The sequence below is a fragment of the Ctenopharyngodon idella genome, chromosome 21 (assembly GCF_019924925.1).
Source record: "Ctenopharyngodon idella isolate HZGC_01 chromosome 21, HZGC01, whole genome shotgun sequence".
NCBI lineage: Eukaryota > Metazoa > Chordata > Actinopteri > Cypriniformes > Xenocyprididae > Ctenopharyngodon > Ctenopharyngodon idella.
In genome coordinates this window covers 22,892,102-22,918,846 of record NC_067240.1, presented here as the reverse complement: position 1 = coordinate 22,918,846, position 26,745 = coordinate 22,892,102, and the positions used below count along the sequence as shown (strand labels likewise).

The following is a 26,745-nucleotide window of genomic DNA, read 5'->3' as shown; positions in this document are numbered from 1 at the left end:
TCTTTATGAGTGTGTCAGTCAGTAACGAAGACTTACATTGAAAAGACTGAATTGTTGTAAACAGAACAAGACGCAATTGACAAATGCTTTGACTAGCACTGTCAGTCACGGGAAAACCCCTTAACTGTTAAAAGGGCAAGATAATACATCGGACATTTAAACAGATTTTTTATTATGAACATAGACCAAATCTGAATGCAGGTAATAAACTTACTCAATCGATCTCTTTCTCACAATACTCTTCTAGTTCTACATAATGCAGCAAGCTTTAATGAACTATATAAACTGAGAACAAACAGTTTACGTTGCTAAGGGTGTTGTGTAGTGATACACAGAACCGTTGGGTGAAGCGGTCATAGCTGTGTTTTATCGTGAATAAGACACAGCTATTGACCAATCAGAATCAAGGACATGAACTAACCGTTTTCTATAATACAAATATGCAATATCACACTCGTAGTCATGTGATATGGTCCTATATATCAGCACAGCTGTGATTCAGCTGTATGCACGAGTCCGCAGGCAATCGCAGCCATGCTGATGTAGAGCCATATCGCACGACTACGAGTGTGATATTGCTTTTATACAACAGTTCAATGGCACAAGTGTATAAATAAATAAGAAACAAAAACGGAGAGTCTTTTAAAGCCCTCTTTTGTGCAAAACTACTTCCGCCACAGATTCACATCTCAAGTTGACAGTTTAACAGATATACCCAAGCCTCCATTACTAATTCTAAAACATCACTTTAGAACTAGCAATGAAGGAATGCTGAGTTGCTTCATCGAAGCTTATTGTATTATGTAGAGTAGAGTATTGTGAGAGAGAGATCGCCTTAGTGAGTGTATTACTTGCATCTGATATTCTTCAGGTCAATGTTATATTCATAATAAAAACTGCGCTGTGCGAATGTGCGCTGAGGAAAGTGATATCTTTGTCTTAGTATCCTTTTAACAGTTAAGGGGATATCCCATGACAGCACTAGTCAATGAATTTGACTAGCATTATAACCCCCCCTCCCCTGCCATTATGTCAGCCATTTAATTATAATATTGTCCAGTGTCCACCCACATCTCTACATTTCTGACAAAAAAATGAGTTTTTAAGTGACCAATACTGACAATAAAAGCTATTCTTAAAAGTCTCTTTGATGTCATCGTCAAATTCACTAATCTTTTTAATTCCTTCAGCTCTTATCTCACATCTCATTGGATGTGACATTGTGTGCTTTGAGTCAGCTGTTGTGTGATTGGCCATCTACTCTAGAGGAGCTACTGCAAGGTCTGACTCGAGGTTCAGAAGCAGGACACTTCACGCTAATGACGGAGATGTGCCAGCTGCTTTTACCACAAGGTGAGGTACACCACATGTTGAGATACACCACATCACTTCAAATGAACTTTAAAGTCGGCATGAACCGGAAGTTGTCATCGTTTTTTCTTCCCTATTGTGATGTATATCCAAGTGAAACGGCTTCTCAAACAAGAAAAAAAATGTAGTGCGGGACTTGATTTTGTCCGTTGGAAATTGATTGAATAGTTGTGGGTTATTATTGCTACGATCTCATGCTACGTCCTCACGCCAGTGAACACATCATCAGATAAGAGAAGTTGCTGCAAGAGGGAGGGGGAAGTTATTTTTATTAAAGGTTATGAGGGCACGTGAATAAAAAAAAAATGCACGGATAAATCATTTATAATAAATACTGCAAAATTCCATAAAAAAAAAAAACAAGAATTGTTTTGATTTCATGGTGACTTCAAAGCAAACGATTAAAATTGTTCATGATCCTCTTCTTGCAGGTTTGGAGTCGGTGGCACTTTACAAACAGAAACTAGACGCAAGTGATGAGAGAAGCGTGGCGATTTCTCAAAGTGTGGAGGCTTTTGTCTGTTATCAGCTCATGTATAAGAAATGGTGGAACTACAGTGATAAAACGTCAGCTTTGACCAATAACACCATCAGCAACGGTCACCATTTAACAGAGAACAACCACAATGAAGATGAAGCAGAATGTAAAGGAGAAGCTCAATCTGATGGTACTTTCTCTGAGGGCTTCTGGAAGGTTCTTCTCTCTGAACCTCATGCCAATCTTCAGGCCACCCAGAGAGCCATAGCAGAGATTCAGAGGAGAGTGACGAGCCTGATTCAGCAGCACAGCCAGTGTAAAGAGACTCATGTGAGCCCGGAAGCTCTTAATACTTCTCAATCTAAAACTTCAGAGGAACCTGGAGGATCTACTAGTGGAAACAGGTATTTCTGATGCTGTACCTTTTGAGCTTTGATTCAGGTGCTTCAAAGAAATGTCTAACAGCTCTTTTTTTTGTCTCTCTTTAGCAGTGAATCTCTCGCTACACTGACTGCCCAGGTTGCTGAACACCATAAAGTGCTCACTGCCATTCCTGAGCTCATCAGAGTAAGTTACTCAGTTTCCTCAATAGGGGAAGTTCACCTAAAAATAAAAATTGTCATCATTTACTCACCCTCAAATTGTTCTAAAACTGTATGAGTTTAGATTTTTTAAGAATGTGGGAAACCAAACAGTTTCTGGTCCCCATTGACTTCCATAGTAATTTTTTTCATACTATGGAAGTTAATGGGGACCAGCAATTGCTTGGTTTCCCACATTCTTCAAAATATCTTCTTTGTATTAACTTTGACCGGCTCTAATGACAGAATTTTTATTTTTGGAGACTCAAATTTATTCTGAAGCCCAAGCAGAAATATGCAATTTGATGCAGTTGCTGATATTTGTATGGCCAAGAAATAAGATTAAATTCTGATTCTGAGATGTACAAATAAAAATTTCTCAAAAGCCTGATGTATCTCATTTGATACTTAAATATGATGGATAATCAAGTACACCTTAGTTGCTTCAGTGTAATTGTTCATCTTGAAATATTAACAATATGAAAGTTATTCTTACTTTCACAGCAAAAAGATGTTTTAGCATTATATTAAAAGACCTTTTACTTGCCAAAAAGTACAAACTCTCAATCAGATTATAGGTTTGTAGTAGAACGTTTAGAAATTTGTGTATCAAATATGATAAAGTAGGCTTTAGAGTTAAATTAAACATTTTAACATGCATAATATTTTAAAGGCAGCTCTAGGTTTCCTGTTGTTCAGACAGCTGTTCAGGATCGGCTGCTAAGCTTAAATTATGGGGGCAAAAAGTCACAAAATCTTTCTCTATTGACAGCCATTCAAGAGTAGCCATGTATTCTGACAAAACTGATTTCATTTTATGATAGATGTTTTACCATGAGCTATTCTTTTAAGTCTAAAAATATATATTATGTTATATTAGTTATGTAGTTTTTTTTTTTGTTTTTTTTTTGTATAGGTTTTATTAAAAATAAAAACTGCTGCTGTAAGCAATTTATAAATATATATTTGCAAATGAGATGCATATTATTATGACTTTTTCCTCTCTATTTTAGAAATACCCATTTCCGGACGTCATGGAATGTTGTATTGTCTTTCTGCACATGGAAAAACACTTTACTCTGTTTCCACAGCACATCTGTGCCGAAGCCACAACTTTGTTGCACAAATACGGAACTACAGAATCGCTCTGTAAAGCCTGGCAGAGACTGACACACTAACACCTAATGTCCAAATAGCACTTAGTGTTTTTGATATGCAATTACTGTTGTTTGATATGTAAAATTCACTTGACTAATGCCTGTAATAAAAAAAACCCCCACAATTTACTATGTCTTTTTTTGTCAGCTGAACTCCTTTCACCTAAAATATTTTTAACCACATTTGCATGTTCACAGATCTTTGATGTCAGTTAACTGTCACATAACATGGAGATAAACAAAATAGTCTTTTTTTAGTAAGTGTTATTGTTTTTTCATTTTAAAATTCAGTTGACACTTTGTGATTTATACAGTATATACGTATGATACACATTTTATTTAATATGAAGTCTAATTTAAAAACAAACAATGTAAATGCTGTAGTTATTGTGAGACTTGAAATCATAATGAAACAAAAGTAGTGACAAATATTTTTTTTTTTCTATATTGAGTGCAGGACTTGGTTTTATCTATCAATTATTGATTGGCTGGAGGCAGATCTGAATGCAAGATTGTAAGAAAGGGGCGGGGTTTAATTAAACTAAATGATTGGAGTTTAACATACATCACCAAAGATAAGTCTGACATTACAAAAAAATAAAAAATAATGCATGAAACATTCACAAAAAGATTTTGGAACTAGGGTAAATGTCTACTTTAAACACATTAAGTACTTTGCTTCTGTGGGAAAACACCCAACAAATCTAAAGACTTTGACTTTAAAGGAATAGTTCACCCAAATATTTCCTGATTATTTACTCACCCTGAGACCATCCAAGATACATATGACTTTCTTTCCTCAGATGAAGAGAAATTAAGGTTTTGGAGGGAGAAAAATCCTGGAATGTTTTCATCGAATGCGAGTGGTGCCCAACATAGACCGTTTTTGATGGTCCAAAGTCCACTTTTAGGCAGCGTCAAAGGGCTCTGCATGAGCCTCCATGATGAACAAAGGTCTCCTCTAATGAAATGATCAGTCATTTTCAGAAAATAAAAAAAGGATTTTAACTACAGATGCTCGCATTAATCCAGCTCTGTGAAGCGCATTCACAAGAGTTGAGGAAACATTATTCCATTTCATTCATACTGAAAGCTGCAAAAAGTCCAAAACGGACTCATTAAAGTAATAACTTATGACGTTTCAGGAATTCCCTTATATGGACAAAGGCACCTAGACTGATGAAACGTAAAGACAATCACAATAACGACAATATATGGTTGTGTTTTTCAAAACATCCTGAAGTACAGTAGTCAACATTTGAAGTGGATCAAAAAGGTTCATCAAGTTGTCCTAAGAAGTTTTTAGAACAATTTTGATGAAAGGTTTTGATCCACTTCAAATGTTGACTACTATATTTTCACAACAATTAAGTATATGAATAATGCAGTTCTAACTGATTCAACCATCTTGTGAACATACTTTGCAAAGCTGGACCAATATATTTTCCCTGAAAATGCTAATTGATGAACACCCTTATTCATCAGCTGGGGTCATTTGGAGCCCTTTGAAGGCGCCTAAATATGGATTTGGGACCATCAAAAATTGTCTATTTTGGGCACTATTCACTTGCATTAGATGGAAAAAAAAAAAAAGTCATACACATCTTGGATGGCCTTGGGATGAGTAAATAATCAGAAAATTATAAACTATTCCTTTTAAAGGCTGTAACTAAGGGTCAGTTTTCAGTACACATGCCTTGTAATTAGACATGAGACCACTGTGGCGATAGAAAACATTTTAATACATAACTGCCTCGAACAACAGATACAATAAAAACACGTACCACAAACAGTCGAGAACGTGTGACGAACAAATTTAAAACTGTTACATAGGACCAGTGGACTCGTGTTCTCAAAGATACCCCAAACCTCAATCTAAAATGTATTTATTACAGGAAAAATGCTTAAAGATAGCAATTTCTTTTGAAAGTTTATATTTTAATATACATACATGCTGGCATATTTTAAAAACAACCCCAAAGTCATGTGTTCCAACATTGAGAAGGCATATTCTCTTATCTCAGTGATGATTAAATCTTGAGCCTTTATAGAAAATATCAAAACAATTCTAAAAAGGACTTAGCATATTAAAATGCCAGGAGTCTTGTAAGTAATAAGATACACAAGCGCTGGTCCCATGCTTAAAACGATGGTGTTTTTAATACTGTAAAATAAAAGATAAAATTTTCAAAAAGCAGCGGATGGGAAGAACAGGAGCACATCTGGAGTCCTGGAACGTTGCAGTGTGATGGACTACAGAGCAGAACAGAATCGGAGATTAGCTTGTTTGCATTTCCCAATGTCCCTTTAGAATGCATGAATCATTTGAAATCATCTTTGTAAAGAACAGGAAAGAACAATGCTGAGTGGGATTAAAACAAGTGAATCATCCACTTGATTTTAGTCAGTGCTTGTTGTTGGCTTCCTCCTGCGAGGAATTAGAGATTCCATTCTGATTTTGAGAGGAACCGGATCCCAGGCCATAGAGCCGCCCACAATACTTGGCATCGTCGATGTTGTCTTCAAAAAACAGCTGAAGAAAAGAAACATGACAGCAGAATGAAGGTTAGAACTGATCAGTTAACATCCCAGCATCAGCTATGGTCTCATTTAGAGAATATTAACCTCTTTTAGGGCTGCTTGATTATGGCAAAAATCATAATCACGATTATTTTTGGTCAATATTGAAATCACGATTATTGGGCGATATAATCAAAGTCTTATTTCACGATATGAGTAATTTTATATATCAGTGAACAAAACAAAACGTTTGTTTACAAACAAAATGGACAAATAAATACAAAAAAATGAATACACAAAATGAAAAACAGCATTTTAAGTTTTTCAGGAAGATTTACTAATAGCTGAGAAGAAAAGTAATAGCCTATCAAAAAAAAAAAAAAAAAAACTTAAATGTAGAATACAGCATATAACGCTGTATTCTTATTGTAAACATTAAATATAGATTTGTCCTTATTAAAGCTATTCAGTTATTCAGTCAAGTTCAGTGAGGTATTTTCCTTTTGTCATTTGTTTTCTGATTATCATTAATGACAGATTGCAGCATGTTTATTAGGCTGCTATCACTTTAAGAACTAATGCACGGATCCAATATAATGTTACACAAGCATTTTCTTTCTCAACAGTGTACGTTTACTGCGTTTACGTGAATACTTCCCAAAAAGCCATTTCGACATTTGTGGGTGTTAGCTTTTAGCTGTTCCCACAGAAAGCCATCTGGGGAACAGTGTCTCTTTTAGGGAGGAATGAAAGCGCACCGCTGTGAAGGAAAGGAAGGCACGTTGGACGGAATGCGGCAGCGACACAGTCTTTATACCTCGATTATCTTGTTTTCATAATCGTTGAAAGCCAAAATCGAAATCGAAATCGAAAATCAATTACGATTAATCGCACAGCCCTAACCTCTTTCATGCGGAAGAAAGCCATTCCAGTGAGCAGCGAGTCTGAGCCAGCCTGATGCTGCCTGCCGATCCTTTTTAGCTCCAGCTGGTCCGCCACCTCCTGAAGTCCACCCTAAACACAGCAAAACTCACTGATCTTCTTTAACAATGACAATACACAACATCTATACAACACGGGTTACAGTATTTGACATACCTTTAGGTTTTTGCAGCTCTTCATTAGATATTTGACATCATAAATGGCTGGGAAAAAAAGGTTTAAGATCTGAAAGAACTCGTGTTCCTCTTCTGGCAGCCGGGAGTCTGTGAGGAGCTTCACCAGGTAACCAAAATCATACCCACTAGAGAGGACAGAGAAAGCACATAAAAAAAAAACCCTTGAGATCACACTACCTGTAGCTGTGCCATTCAACACACTGTATTTTCCAGTACACAAGTCGTGTTCAGTGGCATAACTTTGTTTTTAGAGGGGAGGGGGGTGCTGGTTATATCAGAAATGTACAAAAATAAATGCGTAAAAAAAATAACATTTATGATGTCCACAAATCAATTCTAATAGTACATCAATTAATTTACAGACATAGAACTCATGTTTAATGTGATAGTTTCATCCTTGCATCTTCTATATTACAATATATTCTTAGTCTCGAGAGTATTTACTTTAGCGTATGTGCAGACTTTCATTAATCCACCATCAAATAGTTCTTTTTTTCCTCATTAAAAACAAAGAATTTCATTAGTGATTGTATATCAAGAGCAGGGACATGTTTGTGTGCATTTTGTTTTCACAGAAATGAATAGAGAGTCTCCGCAACAGCCTTGAATGATAGAGTCTGTGTGAAGTCTGTGTGTACAAGCGCCAAGAACACTGTTGCCTTTCCGCCACTGATAACAGCGACGTGCACACAGCATGATTTAAAAAACACATTCCAGTGCCAGATCGCCTCTTATTTAACACAAATGAATGAATGGAGACTGAACAAATGGAGATGTTTCTTTCATATTAAGTATATCCGTGCCGCGAGATGTTTCAAAAAGTGATGGGGACAACATCGATGCTGGCAAAAAGTGGTGGGGACATTACGTGGTGGGGACATTACGTGCTGCGACATTACAAAGTGATTTGTATAATGCAATTAATGTCAAGTTGCAAAACATGTTCAAAGCGTACACATTTGGATTCGTGCTGAATTAGCCCAAGTTTATTTGTATTATGCATTTTCAACACGCTGGTAGTTTTGGTTAAATAAATTACTTTAGGCTTGGTGTTTTACATTTCAAGAATTTGTTTTGGAGTGAGTGGAACTAAAATACAAGTTTATAGTGTTTTTAATGTTTGTTTTATTTACTGGTATTTTACATTATTTCTCAGGGATGCAAACAGGTAAGGGGGAAAAAAAGTGAGAACATCGCGTGGGGTGGGGGCATGCTCCGCACGGAACTTTTTTTTTTTTTTTTTTTTTTTTTTTTTTTTTAAGATATTTGCTTTACATGTTCATTTGTAGTTACTTTAAGGGATTTTCTTTTTTTCTAAAAATGTATTACCTTCTATGTCCAAAACTGTAATTTTTCACGAAAAAAAAAAAGAAACTTATTGCTGCAACATTTTACCAAAATCAACATTTGGTCAAAATCTCATGTTATAAAAGATGAAGTGCTATGCAGGCTATTTAAGACAATATTGGCTGATTAGACGGCAATACTGAGCTGAACTGCAAACTGTTTGCAAACTCTCTCTCTTCATTATTCCCACATCTCAGACCTCACATACATAAAATATTACCCTTTATAGACATAATTTTTAAAGTAAAGAGTAAAGGAAACACTGTACAGTACTTATTGAAACAACCAGTTCTTTATTTACCCCTGTAAGTTCACAAGTACCCTTGTAACCACTTTCTCATTGGATCTATGCAAATCTTATAGGTGACCTATTTTGATCTCAAAAAGATGAGTTGTCACTGAAAGGTGAGGAGTTTGCATCTATGATTTCTGAATTAAATAATAAAATGTCACGTATACACCGATGCGACTTGTCTGCGTTTTTTCCTCTCAGCAATGCAATTTTGACCTGGTGTGAATTCTTTTTCGGAAGTCTTCTGCTCTCACACAAAAGGTGGATGGTTTTTAACCAGAATAAGCTGCAAAATGGAACAGACTTGACTTTAAAATCATGTAAAAAAATGACTCTCCTAGACCTTTAATACAAAGGCTAAAGATATAGGCTAAAGTTAACTTAGTTCAGTACTCACGCTCTGTGTCTTTTAGTGCGTGCACTTATGTCAGAACAGCGTGCAAATAAAAAGTTTAAATGTCAAGGCTCAAAAACACATGCAAATAATTAAAAAGGGTCATGAATTGAAAAATCAAATTTTCCTTGATCTTTAGATGTCAGAAAAGAGGTCATTGTACTGTAAAAATATCCTGTAAGTTTCAGAACTCAAAACTTCCTTGTTAGTCCAAAAACAGCTTTTATTGAAACCAAGCTCAGAAAATGACTCATTTTGGATTTTAATATTACAATATTACGTCATAGTGCGACGACAGACCGCCTCTCCAGAAGATAATCAATGCCATTCACTGAATCAAAGCCATAAGCCAAAGCTTGTAATCCTGAATAAAATTCAGTGAGTGACATCTTCTGTTTTGTCATCAGTGAGACATTACAACACATTTCATTTCATTTTATTTAAAACACGACACTGCAAATGACAATGTATATGTTTTTCACTTTAACAAATAGGATAAGGATGAGTAAATCATGGGATAATTTTCATTTTTGGGTGAACTAACACATTAAGCAACCCAAACTCACAGCATATGCAGAGATGGGAGTTTGAGACGCGCTCCACACATGTAAATGATAACTGCAACACAAAACGCTATGAAACACAAAGCGCGTCAGAATTTATTTGCTTTACCAAGGCACATTATTGGAAACCCAAAGAAAACCCAATACTATAGACTGAGTTCATGAGTAGCAGCATTTACTGTGAACGGAGCCACTCTGACACACACGTAACTTGCTGCATACATATAATTAATTTAAGCGCATATATTTGTTTGATTTAATCGTAGCCTTTGTGATTTCACAATAGCACTACACTATGTTATGATTTTATAAAGGTTTTAATATATCGTGCAGCCTTAGAAAACAGTCTAATAATGCAGTTCATGGATTGCGCCATTTCCGGTATTTTGCCGGGTAATCAACACAGGTAAAATGTAATAGAGGATTTTTTTTTTTTTTTTTTTTAAATCAAGTACCCAAATTTAATTGAGGAATTGATCATGACAGCAGTACAATAGATTAAAAAAAGTGATTGCAGTCATAGAACCAGCTGTTATTCGTGGATTTTTCAATTTATTACCTGTGAAACGAGAGCCACTTGACATTTTCACACAGCACCAGGCCAGATGTCATCAGGAGCTCTGCGAAGTAGAGTGTGTCGATGCCCTCCTCCTCGTGCTTCTTAAACTGCAGCCCAGAGTTCTGGAGGAGATCTATGGAGTCCTGGGAGTACATGTCCTCTCTGCAAAACACAGGGCCAAACAACACCAACCATTACTGGCTCAGGCTAAATCTGTGAAAACACTCTAACACTAATGTCAACATAGGAGATGAGAATGCTGGACACCTACGTCAGATTGAACTTGAAGTTGAACTGCCATGTTGTGGTTCCAGGCGGGTAGTCTCCATCTTCATTCATAAACGTCAAGCCAAGCTGGATGATTTTTAAAAGGTCCACGTTGCACCTCAGAAGCTGGTACTGATAGTCAACAGTACTGCGGAACTCTCCAATGGGACGAACCACCACACCAGGAAACTCTGTGTCCTGATGATCCAAAGCACAAATACGCATTTTTTGTTAAAGGACTTACTGCTTTTATTCAGCAAGGACACATTAAATTAATCAAATGTGACAGTAAAGGTATTTATAAAGCCACAAAAGATTTCTATTTCAAATAAATGTTGTACTTTTTCTTCAACAAAAAGTATCAGTTTCCACAAACATATTAAGCAACAAACTGATAATAAGAACCATCATTAATAATTGAGCATCAAATCAATATATTAGAATGATTTCTGAAGGATCATGTGACACTAAAGACTAGAGCAATGATGCTGAAAATTCAGCTTTGCGTTACATGAATAAATGACATTATAAAATATTTTCAAAACAGAAAACAGTTACTTTAAATTGAAATAATATTTCACAATATTACTGTTTTTACTGTATTGATCAAATAAATGCAGCCTTGGTGAGCAGAAAAGACTTCTTTCAAAAACAATAAAAAAATCTTACGAAACCCAAGCTGTTGAATAGTAGTGTATTATAAACAAAATATAATATATGCTATTTGACTCGGAACGTTGTCTAAATTGTCAGTTTAAAGTTATTATGGGACATTTTTTTCATGTTATAAGTAGATGGAACATCAACACAGCCTCACACACCATGGCGATGTAGTTGTAATTTTGAATTATCTGTCGGATCTTCCTCATCTCCTCCTCCACATTGCTGGCCCAGACCTCACAGATAATTTGACTGGTATCTGCAAGTGCGGCTGGCATGATGATGATGAAGGCTGAGGAACTGATCAAGAATCCCAGCGATCCTGAAGCTCTCACAGGCAAAAGAAACTCTGCCAGGAAGAGCAACTGAGTTAATTATCATGGTATTTATTCTGATTTCTCTCTCATGAGCATAGAAATATTAAAACGTACATGAATATTAATGAAAGACTGATGAATATGAATATACTGATGAATTGCTCAACCAAATAACTACTCAAGCAACTTAAATCTTGCGCTTGAATCTTATCAGGGAATGTTATTTAATTTACTTTCATAGTGGACATACAAGAAGTCTGTGAACATTAAATGAAACATATTAGTGAACATGGACTTAATATTAACATTCACAAAATTTCCAGACCCAAACAAACAACTAGCAAAGTCAGTTATCATTTATTCTAAAAGTAACGCTCATGGGCGTGGAAATACTAAAATAACCATATATGTTAATTAAATGTTCATAAACATTAATGTCTTAAGTCTAATATCGACAACAACAATTCACAAGCTAACGATTTTCTAATAATTAATTTGATTAAACATCTTAATTGTTCATAAAAGAAGTTAAAAAAACAAAAACGTAAAGAAAATTAACCATGTTTTTGGTGCAAGAGTTTGATATTAGCTTAAAACGTTAGCTTCTGTTATTCTGCTGCCGCCAAACACGCTAACCAAAAACATTTCCACTCCAGCGAGAGTATGAAACGCTACTTTAAAAAATATATTATGGAGAAATACAAAGTTTTAGACGACTAGTTACCTGGCAAGTTGTTAAGTGTTGTTAAAGCGTAGATGTAGAAGCAGCTGGACAGCTAGCAGAGACTCTAAACACACAGCGCGCTGCTTCCGGTTCCGCGGGATTGTGGGAAAATACCCGCCAAAACAATAGCCTTTCAATCATTGGCAGTGCAGAATGAAGAAAAAAAAAAAAAAGAACAGCCCAGTGTCACAAAATTATTTATATTTACTATTTTGTATATCCTAAATGCACACACATACACACGATAGATAGATAGATATATTTAATTTTACATAGTAATATATGGTATTCTTCACATTTAAATATTTTAAACGGTTTAAATTAAACTTAGAACTTGGATATAATGTGCAAGAGGTTATGTGAGTGTTTGTCCTACATCTATGAGCAAGTTGGACAAAGTTTTATGTTTATAGTATTTAGGGCATTCATGAAAATCAGTGTCATTTGTGTACTGTGTTTTTATAGCATTAATTGAATCATTTGCTGAAAATGCCCTATATTTAGTCTTCTTTCTGATATTTTTACTGTTTGTAACTGCACATAATAGTTGGAATGAGAAGAAAACTGACTGAAATCTGATTGGACTCAATCTTAATACAGGTAAATCTATTCTAAATGTGACAAAATAAATACAAAAACACACAAAACATTATAAAGATTAGAAGAAAGGAACTTTTTATATTTGTTGTGAAACTACAAAACATACTCTTGTGCTGGTGATATATTTACAATTCTGGTTGACAGTACAGTGTCGATGATAAAATTCACAGCTTTCAAAAGTCTCACAAGAAAAAGAAAGAGAGCACACCCAAATCACAAAAGTGCAATAAATACAAGCTGTACTTCTCCAACCATCACTGTGATCAGATCAGGGCTTTTTTTTCCATCATTAATACAAGAAAAAAAAAATGCACTGGAGTTTTCAGAATAAAAGTCCTACTGTGAACAATAAACAAATGAATCATTCATGACTACCAGCATCAGATACTGACAGTTTTTTTTTTTTTTCCTTTTGATTATTTTAAGCAAGTATTACATGATTTAGGCATGACTGGACCAAGCATCCAAATAAAAAAGCCAAATATTATGTCCTTATGAACCTCAGATTTGATAGTTGAAGAGCACCTAATCAATCAAGACAATTCTCTCTCCAACACATACTGTGAATGGTAAGCATACTGTACGACCAGTGAAAACATAAGACATTCTCTCTTGTTCGACTACTCTCAGAATAAGCTCAGCTGTAGTGTTTCCAGGTAAACAGTACACATTTAAAGGGGATATACTGTTTCCCTCACATTTAAATAACCGTAAATTGGTAAAAACTGTAAATCTGAAAAGCTCTGGTAAAAATAATAATAAAAAAGTACCTTAATGAAAAATGCCAATATGAGAAATATACATCACGCAGCAGCTTAAACTGAGCTGGGATATATACGTTTGGCAGTGTACTGTCTTAACTGGATCTAAACAGCAAAAATAATAACATTTAAAAAAAAGCTGAAACAAAGACAAAGGAAAGGTTGTACTCTAATAAACTAGGTTAAACTACAGGATCTACAAGAAAATGTGCTGCAGAAGACAAAACAAACGAGTACAATGGCTTTAAGGTGAAAGCTATATGATGCTTCTATTTGAATAAGATATGTGGCTAAAAGCTTTGGGACAGCATTTCAGTTGGGTCTTTAATGTTGTTTACAGTGCGCTGTAATGCAAACTCCATCTCCTAAAATTTTTTAGGTGAAATTACAATGGAGAAGAAATTACGGTTTCAGAATGAATCCTACAAGGAAATACAAGTTCAGTTCTGTCTGTACGCCACTAGGTGGAGCAAGAGACTAGGCCACATGCACATGTGCATTGCAGATGATGGGTACTGAATCATCCGTACCAGATTCCACACTAGTTTCGGACATTGTGGTATCTATACGTGTTATGACATTGCTACTACAATTTAAACGACATTATCTGGGTTTGAGCAAATGAAAGTACATTCAATGCTTCCTTGAGGAACAAAGGCATAATGAAGTACAGGATGAATCTAATTAAGAACACAATTGTACATAGTTAATATGAGGCGTTCCAGGAGGGAAACCGAGCGAATACAAAACAAACGTCGAAAGCACAACTGTAGAATTTCACGTAACATTTTAAATGTGAGCAAAATCAACGAAATTGGGCTGGTAATGCCATCCATAACTGGTTAAATTAAGACAAAATTATGTAAAAATAAAAATAATAAATAAAATAACGTAAATCAGCATCAAATAAAGGGTCGCATGAATTGGGGCTTCTTTTTTTTTTCTTTTCTTTTCTTTTCTTTTTTTTTTTTTTTTTTAAAGTGCTACATCTTGGCCTGTGATGCAAAGCTATCGTTGCGTTGAAAAGGGATTTTAATGACACGGTAGTAACATTCATAGTCATATACCATCAAGATACTTAAAAAAAAAAAAAAGATTTAACTGAATATTTTGCATGTATATGAAGAGTTTAGTGAAAATTAATATTAGATTAGCATAGAGGGAGCGCTCATTTACATAACGCAAATCACCAATGACTCCATCCGTATGAGGAGTCTCCAAACGGATCTCTGCAGTGGCGTGCGATACATTATTAAGTGTTTACAGGGAGAGCTGGGAATTATCAACTGTGTGCCTTCACAGCTTTCAGTGCCCTAGATGTGTTGCCGTTTCTTTGCCTCGGTAAAGATACAGTTCCAGATTTCAATAGTATTTTTCATAAACGTGTGGGTCATATTTTTGTAAATAATAATAATAATAATAATAATAATAATAATAAATAAATAAAATAAGAAATTACAGTTTTTTTTTTTTGGATTTTGACTGGATTTTCATGACAATTCTCCCCAAATCTAGTGAACTGTAATGCAGAAATAAACAAGTTTTCTGTCTCACTACAAAAGGAGTTAAAAAATCAAATTTGATCATTTTTTAAAGTAATGATTTATATATATATATAAAAATCAGGAAAAAACAGCTTCTATAGGTTAAAGTGGCAAGTACTTAGTGACCTCCCCTTATACTTGAGCAGGAACCTGACTCTCTTAAAGGTGCAATGTGTAAAATTTGGGAGGATCTATTGACAGAAATGCAATATAATATACATAACTATGTTTTCAGTGGTGTATAAAGACCTTATATAATGAACCTTTATGTTTTTATTACCTTAGAATGAGCCATTTCTATGTACATACACCGCGAGTCCCCTTACATGTTAAGTCGCCATTTTGCACCAGCATGTTTCTACAGTAGCCCTAAACAGACAAACTGCTCTACAGAGCGTGTTTCATCACTATGTTGTTCTTCTTCTAAATCATTCATGTTTTAAAGGCAGCTTGCATCGTCACTACACTGAATACCCACGAAGAAGTAGTTGTAGTAGTTGTCTGGTTTATTAGAAGCAGAGAACGTTCTTTGTTAGAAGTAAGAAGAAGCTTCATTGCTTGACTGGCTACTCTCTGCTGTCTCAGAAGACGACATCTGTCTTGTGTCGGCCAGACGGCCACCGTAGCTTCTCTATGTGCTTCGAAAGGGACGGGTGAACGCCGTTGCTTCCTCACCGCTAGATGCCGCTAAAATTTACACACTGCACCTTTAAACCTAAATGGAATGGAAAAGGACTGGAAGGCCAAGAAAACTTTCAAAATCTGATGAGAAGATTCACAGAGTTTCTTCTTTGAGAAACTGGAATAAGTCCAGGAGGTTACATTACAGTCTTGAGAATTTGGGGGAAAATGCACTTAACTGTCATCAAATTAATCCCACATTATAAGTAATTTTAATGGTTTTATGTAAATCTTATGCAAAATAGAACTCATTATCTTCATTTGTTTATGGTGTGAAATGTGATACATTTTTGTGAGATTCAACACTCTAAAGGCTCCTCTACTTGTAGGTAGCAATAAAAATATATTTGGGTTGGACGTAAATAAAATGATGCTAACGTTTTTGTTTTGAAGCTTATTAGTCACATACAAAGCTAACCTGTTGAAGGATGTGAGGGGTATTTTTAGATTAGAAGAGGTCCATATCAGTAGAAATGAAATACAGGCCACTGTAGAAACCAGCATGGAAAGTAAATAAAACCCAAAAAGACACTTTAAAGTTTCCAAAGATGCAACAAGAGCTGGGAAACAGGGTTTCACTTTAATGGGATAGTACGATCTTTGCGTTCACAATGTGCTTTTTTGCTTTATTCTCTATTTCAATGCCTTTTCCTATTAAAGTGCATGAACTATCTGATATTCTACCTGAGAGTCTGTGGAACTAAGTGCAGTTTCTACATCATTTTACGAACATTTGCACTAACGTGTCTTGTTTGCATGTGCAATTAACAAAACGAACACAGAGAGCTGTTAGCAATTGATTTAGTCTACTAACCGGTCTAGTTAACTCATCATGCTTTAGTTTCATGCTTCCTAACATCTGTAACCATTTACACATTTGCAAAAATCTTGAGACTGTCGAACATAAATGTGGACAGATGTGCTTGTTTCTAGAGGGACGTGACTGGAATAGCAGGATTTATGCCCGTTCATTTTGTCATAAAGGTCGAGTCCTGAACCCTTGTGCTATGAACAGAAGTAGTACCATAAGTATCTGTATTCACATCTTCAAGAGTTACAGTAAGCAGTCCTGCCCGATAGCAGAGCAGCAAGTTTCACACTCATTTCAAAGACGCACTGTTGTTTTTGAATGACCACTAAAATACCTAGAACAGATACTGACATACTCTTATTAGTAACAGAACATGGTGAAATTTAAAAAATAAATCTATCTAAAAAAAAACAAAAAAAAACAAAAAAAAAACAAAAAAAACACGGATCTATACAATTTCAGTTTTGAGAGTTAAAACCCAGTGTTTTAAAATGACATTTTTCCTGCCCAACATACATTTTCCTGTCACACCATTCTTCATTCTTCATAATACCACAAGATGTCAGTTTTGTCTCCATGGAAACAGAAGCAGTTAAGAAGGATATCTTCTACACGTCGTCGGCTGGTAGGTCAGGAACGTTTATCTTCGCTCTGGTGAAGAAGGCCATCTTTTCTCTAAGAGAGGTTACAGCAGACAATAAGCAGAGCTTGAAACAGGATGGTGTCAGATATAAAACAATGGAAGGGTCTTTACTTGATATTAGCTTTGTTCCAAATCCCAGTGAGCTGCCTATGAAAGAATTTTAAAGATGCACTCCAGATGTGTTCATTTTGGGCAAATTTTAAGGTAGCATCACATATACCCTTCAAAGAGAAGGCAATTCCATAATGCATTGCAATGAATCACAAATAAACAGAAAATGGTTCAAAGTCTTTGAAAACTGATTATTTTACCCCAATATTTGTGCATCATGTATTTTTATGTTTATGAAGCCTTTTCACATTTCCAGGTTCTCGGAAGTGGAAATCGTCGTGGCTTACAGTGGCGAATGGAAACTACAACAAATACAATTGTTGTATTCTCATCGGCTCCAATAGTAAAATATATATATATGATAGCATTTCTATGGCTTTCCAAAAGAGGAAAAAAAAAATATATCAAGAGACTGATTATCAAGAGATTGTCAAATCTGTCGTCAATCCATCAGCCACTGCGTTAGAAACACTCGCACAGCAGCGTTAACTAGTTTTCTGAAATTTAATGCCAAAGTAATATAACAGATTATATAGTTATAAATGTATATGATTTAAAAAAAAAAAAAAAAAGAAAATATGAAAAACTTTTCTAGATTTACAGTGAATAAAATTGTTATCAATTACTCACCCTAATGTCGTTCTGAACCCATAAGGACTTTCGTTCATCAGGCAATTTTGTCCATATTTTCTAGAGACTTTATCGCTTTATATGATGAACAGACTGAATTTAGGTTTTTATTCACCTATATAAACAGCTAGCATAAACAGAAGTTCAACCATACTTGCTTGACGCATGAGAACAAACCTCGTTGGTTCTTGAGGAAACTCAAACATGCTAAGTAACACACGAGAATGAACCTCATTGGTTCTCGCATGTCAAGCAAACATGCTTGAGCTTCCGTTAACCACAACGGATGTGTGTGTTGATGAATGTTTATATGTGAATAAAAGCCTAAATTAAATCTGTTCAGCATATAAAGTGATCGAGTCTCTTCAAAAAATTTGGACTCAACCGCTCAATTAATATAAATGAGTTTTACGATCTCTTTATGAACTTTTTGAAGTGTCATTTCATCAAAAAGATCTTCGTGTTCTGAAGATGGACAAAAGTTACATGTTTCAAACGACAAGAGGGTGAGTAAATGACAAAATTCTTATATTTGGGCAAACCTTTAATAACTGTGGAAACAAATCATCAGTCTGTGAAAAGGGTTCATTAGCAACATCAGACTCTACTGGAATCTCTCCTGTGGAGATCAGGTGAAGAGAGCTATTTGAGCATCACACAGAGTTGCTGCCAATGTAGTGTGATCCAGATCAGACGATTATGAGCTTTCATTTCAGTTTAAGATGCCGACTTAGGGCCAGATTTACTAAACAGGGCAAATTAGCACGCAAGTGCAATTTAAAAAAGCACTGATGGGATTGGAAAGTTCTGCGTGTGACCTACTGACGACATTGCGTTTTCATTGCGCATCTTTAGTAAATCTTGACAGTAGTTTTTAACGCCAAAAGAGGGTTTGTGTTGGAGCTAGCAGTTAATAAATCTGGCCCTTAGAAGGTAGTTGCCTATGTAGGCAGTAGACAACAAGGCAGCTCAGTAGGTTTTGAAATTCATCCATTTCCCCCCCAGTAACCTAAGATGTTTAGGATCAGTTCAGAAACAGTGGCTTGGATAGGTAGCAATTAGGGGTGTAAGGTACACAAAAATGATGATTCAGTATGTACCTTGGTTTTTAAGTCATGGTTTAGTATGTTTTTAGTACAGCAGGGGGAAAAACATACCATGTTTCTTTTTTCAAATTAAATTAAAAAGTGGTTTACTGAATTATGTCTGTCTTTAAATAAAAAAAGTCTTTCAATATTGCTGCAACCGGCAGCAACACACACTGCAGTTTATGGTGCTGCTGTAATTGGGGGAAGAGATTTGAAGTGCTTACACTTTTGAATGCAAAATATGCCAGCAAAATATTTTAGAATAAGGTTAGAATTATTGGGCTCCCATTCTAATCCGCTCCATCTACTCATTCATTAAAGTCTGTGAAGTTAAACATAGACTTGCATGCTGTCAGGATAATCCTTTATGTAAAATGGAAATACTTGCATGAATTTGTAACATTTACAGGTACATATACAGACTTAATGTCTAAGTTGTGCACTGAGGAAAACATGTCTCAAACACTTTAAACAACATGTGCGTCTGATGGTAGGGCAAGCCATGTACGTTTATGATTTAGTTTGAAGTGCTTAATATAAAGTACAGCTCATGTTTAAGATCACTGTATTCAATCGTAACAAACTTGCATAACAAACCAAAAGACCAGTACCAAAAATGTTTGTGAACCATTACACCCCTAGTAGCAAAAATGCCCACCTAAAGGACTGGACCCCAGGGACCTCCTTGAGGCTCTGCCCACGGATCTTGTGCACATCCTTGGCTGCTGCTCGCATCATCTTCTCTACCCTCTGTTCTTGTAGCTGCTCTTCCTGGGTCTGAGGAGAGAGTGGCGACTCAAAATAAGATGGTGGACAGGACGATGAGTCGTTTGTGGATTTGTTCAGAAGGTACTGGGACTGACCTGTCTCTCTGCATGTTTGAGCAGCAGACGAAAGCGCTCATCCTCCTGTACCCATGTGGGGAGGACGTGCTGGCCCTGCTGTCGGGCGTTCTCCAACTGCTCCTTTAGCTCCCGCAGCACACGCAGTTCCTCATTCAATCGGCTGTGCCGTGTGCGAGTGACCTGCAAGTCTAGCTCCAGATCCAGAGAAGTGCGCAGAAGCCCGTCCAGACCTTTGACCTGCATGGGTGGCTGTGTGTGTGAGAGAGAACAGAGGGGTGAAAACTCATTCAATAGTATTGTTGTGTAGTATTGTTGTGCATGAACTTAGCCTTTAATGTTAAGACTGTGTCTTAAAGGGTTAGTTCACCCAAATTAAAAATTCTGTCATTAATTACTCACCCTCACATCGTTCCAAACCTGTAAGACTTTAGTTCATCTTCAGAATGCAAATGAAGATCTTTTTGATGAAATCTGAGAGCTTTCTGTCCCTTCATTGACAACCAACGCAATTGACACTTTTTGAACACACCTCTTGCAGAAGCTCAAACGTGCTGTGTAACACGAGAACGAATCTCATTGGTTCTTGCATGTCAAGCGAACATGCTTGAGCTTCCGTTTACCACAACTGATGTGTGAGTTGATCAATGTCTCTTCAGAAAATTTGGACTAAACCGCTCAATACATATAAATTAGTTTTATGATCTCTTTATGAACTTTTTGAAGTGTCAAAGTGTCAATTGCGTAGGCTGTCTATGGAGGGACAGAAAGCTCTCAGATTTCATCAAAAAGATCTTCATTTGTGTTCCGAAGATGAACGAAAGTCTTACGGGTTTGGAACGACATGAGGGTAAGTAATTAATGACAGAATTTTCATTTTTGGGTGAACTATCCCTTTAAGAACTAGTTTGACCAACTAGCAGTTAGACAAGAGGTAATCAGTCTCACTTTTCTGATTCAAAATAGACCAATCTACCGTTTTATGTAACTGACTTTAAAAAGTTAGGATCAATCTTGAAGAAACTTTAAAAAACAAACAAAAAAAAAAACTAGTCTAAGTAGTTTATGCAACCGATCACGTCAACAATCCATGCACAGCATTTTACATGCTTTGAAATGTTTTAGTAAAAAATATATGTAGATAAATATTGTTTGTTGTTGTTGGGACTCTAAACATCTGTGAGAACTAATGCAAATTCTTCTTCAAAATCTTACAGTTTTTCCTCAATCGCTTTGGCTTAATTCTCGAATGAGAGTTTTTTTTCCTCAAAACAATAAGTTCAGATCTCTGAACAATTAGTTTGTAGTTCACATTTTAATTTCTTATCGATTTAAGCGAATTGCACGTGTTTTGGCATGTGTGCAAAAGAGTAAGTGCAATTGTCTACAATTTGCACACTAACACACACACACACACACACACACACACACACACACACATATATATATACACATTTGCGAGAAAAAGTATGTGAACCACTTGCAGAATCTGTGAAAATGTGAATAATTTTAACAAAATAAGAGAGATCATACAAAATGCATGTTATTTTTTATTTAGTACTGTCCTGAGTAAGATATTTTACATAAAAGATGTTTATATATAGTCGACAAGAAAAAAAAAATAGCTGAATTTATTAAAATGGCCCCGTTCAAAAGCTTGTAAACCATTGGTTCTTAATACTGTGTGTGGTTACCTGGATGATCCAAATTTTTCTTATTTTGTTGAAATATTTTTCTGTTTTTTTCCATTTACTACTGCCCTTTAGAAGCAACAGAGGATACTTGCATGTTTCTCAGAAGACAAATAAAGTACAATTTACCTTGATCTTCAAATTCAAAAATTTCACCCCCTGGCTCTTAATGCATTGTGTTTCCTTCTGGAGCATCAGTGAATATTTGAACCTTTTTAATAGTTGTGTTTGAGTCCCTCAGTTGTCCTCAGTGTGAAAAGATGGATCTCAAAATCATACAGTCACTGCTGGAAAGGGTTCACATATGCAAAAAATGCCGGAAAACTGAAGAATCTGCAGGACATGGATGATTTTTCTGAAGAACAGAGCTCAGTTTAACTGCTCAGGACAAACAAGGGACTCATGAACAACCATCAAAAAACAAAAAAAAAACAGTCGTAGATCATCCAGGTAACCACACATAGTATTAAGAATCAATGGTTCACAAACATTTGAACGGGGCCATCTTAATAAATTATATAAACATTTTTTATGTAAAATATCTTACTTAGGACAGTACTAAATAAAAAATAACATGCATTTTGTAATATCTCTCTTATTTTGTTAATTTCATATATTTCAAAATCATCCTTTTTTAATTGAAGAGTCTGTGGAACTAAGTGCAGTTTCTACAACATTTTATGAACATTTGCACGAACATGTTTGCATGTGCAATTAACAAAATGAACATGGAGAGCAGTTAGAAATTAGTTTAGTCTACTAACTAGTCTAGTTAACTCATCATGCTTTAATTTCATGCTTGCTAACATCTGTAATCATTTACACATTTGCAAAAAATTTAACTCCAACTTGAGACTGTTTATAACAAAACCTACATCTTTAACCCCTACACCACACCACCATTTACCTCACATTTGTAGGATGCTATATTTTTATATTACCGCTTTAAAAGGGGGTGGCACTTTACTCCCTTTTAGAGGACTTTAAAAGCCTGTACTATAAATCATTGAAGCTCTCTGTACAGTCCTCATTAAGCAAATCAAAGTTACACTCTCACTATGACACAGCTTTAAAAGACTCAATGTAATGTCTCCCCTAAGGCACAGTGAGAGCAAACCTGACCTTTCTAGACTATTTAAGGCCCTGTGGAGTGGCTCAGCAAACCCATTTCCTCACTCCGAGACTGTGCTTCATTAACACTGACCTCAGGTCAGCACAGAAATGTCGGTATTAAATATTAAACTACTGCTAACAAGCTTAATCTCTCCATTCTAAGGAAAGTGTTTAGCTTTAGGGTTAGTGAAATGCATGCAGTTTCCTAAGAAAAATCCAGTGGGATCCTTAAATGGAATCTGATTCTAATTCTGATGTTCTCTTGAGATTAACTGCATAATTATTATGATTGGGGTCCCATTTGAGATGGTTGAAGCATGTTTATCCAGTTGAAATTTTGTTTCAGATAGGCCATTGAAGCTATTAAAGCTTGAGCTAGTAAAGGACAATGAGGAACAAACTGAGCAAACAAGGTAAGCGGTTTTGAATCATGGCAAATTTTAAAATAGTAAGATTTTTCCCAAATGAGTGGATGTAAATGTGTAATATTCTCATATGTTACCTTCTTCATTCGAACACTGCGTCTCTCAGAAGCGTTCCGGACGAATGGAGATTTCTTAGAAAGGGTGGAGCTGTCACTGTCGCTGCGGTTGATCTGGAGATTTGATGTGGGCATTGGTAAAAAGTTACCAAAAGTTTTCTAATAATAATTTCAATATTTAAATACATTTGTGTGTGTATCTATGTTCTCACCCTGCAGATATACTGGCTTTGAGGTCCAGGGGAAAATGTCTTGGACCGGATGATGGTGTTTCCTCGCATAAAAGGGTTTTGCTGATGAACATCATGTCGTCGCTCCTTAGGCCGAACTACAGAAGCAGAATGGGGGAGTCCATCCATACTTGTCTCCTTATTCACCTTATGAGGCAAAGAGAGGATGTCAGCAAGTCTCATTTGAAAGGTACAAAAAAATCTCCCATAAAAACAATGAGAAAGTTTTTGATGTGTAAACGAATCATGGCTGTCACCTTTTCCGTTATGACTGTTGTTGGTCCAGGTTTAACTGGCTCTTCCTCCTGTTCCCACTGGCACTCATCGGGGTAGAACTCCTCGTCCTCTTCAACGTCACTGCATTCTCCATCCATAAACACGTCACCCTCTAAAGCCTCTGTGGGCCTATCAGATCACACATGTGCCATTTGACACCAGGGTTATTATGGCTCAGACATTATCATTTTCCTATGCAATTTTCCTTTCTATTTTGTTTTAGGTAGTTTTAATGGTGCATAAATAGCTTTTATTTTGCTTAAAGGTAAAGTATGTAATTTCTGCAACACTAGTGCCACCTAGCAGAACAGGTAAAAATAGCAAATTTTCAATAAACATATTAGATATTAGAATACTTTTAGCTGTGTTGCTAAGTGTCATGAGTAAGCAAACGCGAGCTTCTCTCATAATAAACCCATCCAAACCCATTGCTTTAATGTGTTCATGACATGGCTGTTTAATCTCTGACAGTCTAAATGCAACGAAATTTGGCTTGCAATACTGTACCCAAAGCTCAGTATATTTTTCTGTGTAACGTGTCAGTCATGGTCCCACACCGGCTAAACACCCTCCCATGAAGCATTGTGAACAGCATAATCGAATTAAAAATGACGGAGAAATACAAAACTACTCATTTACAAATGTTAATTATATGTATAAAATATATTTTAAGTTTATTGCAAAATATGCATTTATATTCAAACATTTTAGTATTTTGAGAGTGTAGTGAGATTGACTCGATTACGTCATTCGCAGTGGAAGTGGGTGGAAAGAGCTAAAAAGCTATTTTGGAGCATGTTGCTTTTTTCGACTCTCTGATTGATGTAATTTTCTGTACAGCATTATCCATAATGTAGTTGTTTTTCACCAGGAATTCCACTGTTAAACACGATTATTTTAAAAATAAGCTGAAATAACATGGGCTGACGGCTTCAGGGGACGCAAATACCATGGATTAACAACCTCGCAGCTCACAATAAGGCTGTCTTTAAAGGTTTATATGTTATCGTTCAAAATAACAAGTTTTTACTTCCAGACCCAACTGTTGCACTCTATTAGTTGAGCTGGAAAGAGATCGACAAATCTGTGTGGACTGCTCTCAATGTTTAGATGGTGCCTGGGAGGTTTACACTTTGTTTACTTGGCCTCTTTACACATTATGGCATACTAAGAATAGTTAATGAACAATAAACTGGGTTAAGAAAATGGATTACATAAAAATAAACCATATGTTTTTATATAACATAAAAAAACCTTACATATTTCACCTTTAAGTAATTTCATTTTTATCTTATGAAAATGACTACTTTTAGTTTTGCTTTCATTTAGTTTCAGTTTTTCTTTTAGTTTCCGTCTCTTTTAGTAACCACAAAATGTATATTATTGTTTGTTATGTGCTTTATGTATTCATAGTATAACTGCATCATACTTACAACAACAAAATTACCATCAAAGTTCAAGTTTAATTTGTCCAATGAAAGTAATTGTTTTCTTAAAATGTGGTCAGATTAGCAAAATTTAGGTGAAATTACGCAGACAAAGAAGGTCCATTTTCCAATCATATTAATATTTTGACCCATGCTTGCTTACTTCTAAAACTAAGCAGTTTTATATTAGTCAACATGGTAGATTCAAAGTTGAACACATTTGAATGCAATGCGAAATCCATGAAAATATTCTACCTCACGCGAAATTCTAATTTGCCTGGATTCCTAATAAGACAACTGCATTTTGCTGCACAAAGGTAAATGTGACCACACTCTTAGGCCAAAGTTTCAGAAGTGACAACTGCATTAAAATATGGGAGTGAATCGCCCTAAATTATCATTCCTTGTGTGTACAGAGCATAACTCACTCCTGAAATAAAGATTATTGACACCGTGGTAAACATAGCAACGTTCTGGCATCACGAGTGTTTGGTATTCGTTATTTTTGACCAAATTATTATTACAGCAGCTAAATAAGATTACCATGGACAGAGTCATCTTGTTTTGTTTATGCTTGTAAGGCTGCTTCACAGACTGCAATTTTGCAGTGTTGCCATGTCCACATATTATTAACACAATTATTAAGCGTTTTTGGGCTGCTTGTTTGAGCTTGATATTTGTAAACACAAGTCAGGAAGAGTCAAGACAAACAGAAGAGAGAAATGTCTCTGATGTACATTTAAATTAACAACTAGTTGTTCAGTTCGTAGAATTTTGTGGTTGACACTACATTAATTTTTTCGGGAGTTAATTCAATTGGAAAAAGCAAATTACTGAACTGTGTTTGTATACAGAGCAGAATTAAGCACTAAAAGGTGAACCGACAACCACATTTAGCTGCAGTATGTACGTGGCCTTAGTCTATCCATTTCAAAATCTACTAACATGCAGTAAGTGCAATTAAATTTTCATTATTTCGCTTTTATTTTTTTCATTTTAGTGAGCGAAAACAAATATATAGGTGGTTTCATTTATTTGTGGTAGTTTTCACTAATATAATTTACTTCATGATACAGTAATAGTATCTGATATAGTATCCATCAGTACCGAAAGTCACAGTGCTCCAAAATAAACTGAAAGTTATTGCTGTGACTTAAGAAACGCGACTGAGTTAAACCGTAATGATCCTAAAACAGCAACACTTTTACTTATAGTCTAGTCTAGTATAGTCTAGTCTGCAACCTTTCAAAAGCAAGTGAGAGAGGGTGGAAATGCTCTTGAAAAATGCTGCCGTGCCACATTCCTGTCCTTGTTTTTAATTTCCATGACATGTGGTTGTGGTTGAATCATCGTTTGAAACAATCAAGCCTTGTATAGTGCAGTTTTGGTTATAATCATGAGACTGCCCTTCAGCCAATCAAAAAGAGGCACGGAGAGCTAATTTACCAAGTACACACGTGTATCGAAA

General features: G+C 35.7%; 3 protein-coding genes across 7 annotated transcripts in view; 1 reads left to right on the top strand and 2 right to left on the bottom strand.

Moving 5' to 3' along the window:
* The window catches only part of gemin5 (gem (nuclear organelle) associated protein 5), a 33,072-nt gene extending 29,365 nt beyond the window's left edge, over positions 1–3,707 (top strand). For 2 of the 3 annotated variants that reach the window (XM_051878088.1, XM_051878086.1), the window contains exons 25-28: positions 1,191–1,353; positions 1,803–2,253; positions 2,338–2,416; positions 3,444–3,707. In XM_051878088.1, the coding sequence (XP_051734048.1) occupies positions 1,191–1,353; positions 1,803–2,253; positions 2,338–2,416; positions 3,444–3,608 (858 nt within the window). In that variant the 3' untranslated portion in view covers positions 3,609–3,707. The remainder of the gene's footprint in view (positions 1–1,190; positions 1,354–1,802; positions 2,254–2,337; positions 2,417–3,443) is intronic. The other variant, XM_051878087.1, reaches the window with a different exon arrangement.
* A 1,601-nt stretch (positions 3,708–5,308) lies between these two features.
* On the bottom strand, positions 5,309–12,478 carry cnot8 (CCR4-NOT transcription complex, subunit 8). 2 transcript variants are annotated; one of them, XM_051878095.1, is made up of 7 exons: positions 12,349–12,478; positions 11,469–11,656; positions 10,652–10,845; positions 10,381–10,542; positions 7,206–7,350; positions 7,011–7,121; positions 5,309–6,120 (listed from the first exon to the last, which is right to left on the bottom strand). In XM_051878095.1, the coding sequence occupies exons 2-7, from the start codon at positions 11,583–11,585 to the stop codon at positions 5,992–5,994; spliced, it is 858 nt and encodes a 285-aa protein (XP_051734055.1). In that variant the 5' UTR covers positions 11,586–11,656; positions 12,349–12,478; the 3' UTR covers positions 5,309–5,991. The 2 variants fall into 2 exon arrangements, with proteins under 2 accessions (XP_051734055.1, XP_051734056.1); XM_051878096.1 differs by lacking the exon at positions 12,349–12,478 and adding an exon at positions 12,184–12,329.
* Positions 12,479–13,006: 528 nt separating this feature from the next.
* wwc1 (WW and C2 domain containing 1) overlaps positions 13,007–26,745 on the bottom strand; it is a 50,835-nt gene continuing 37,096 nt past the window's right edge. For both annotated transcript variants that reach the window (XM_051878089.1, XM_051878090.1), the window contains exons 17-22: positions 23,832–23,979; positions 23,557–23,721; positions 23,366–23,458; positions 20,081–20,311; positions 19,876–19,994; positions 13,007–17,420 (exon numbers count right to left, since the gene is read on the bottom strand). In XM_051878089.1, the coding sequence (XP_051734049.1) occupies positions 17,354–17,420; positions 19,876–19,994; positions 20,081–20,311; positions 23,366–23,458; positions 23,557–23,721; positions 23,832–23,979 (823 nt within the window). In that variant the 3' untranslated portion in view covers positions 13,007–17,353. The remainder of the gene's footprint in view (positions 17,421–19,875; positions 19,995–20,080; positions 20,312–23,365; positions 23,459–23,556; positions 23,722–23,831; positions 23,980–26,745) is intronic.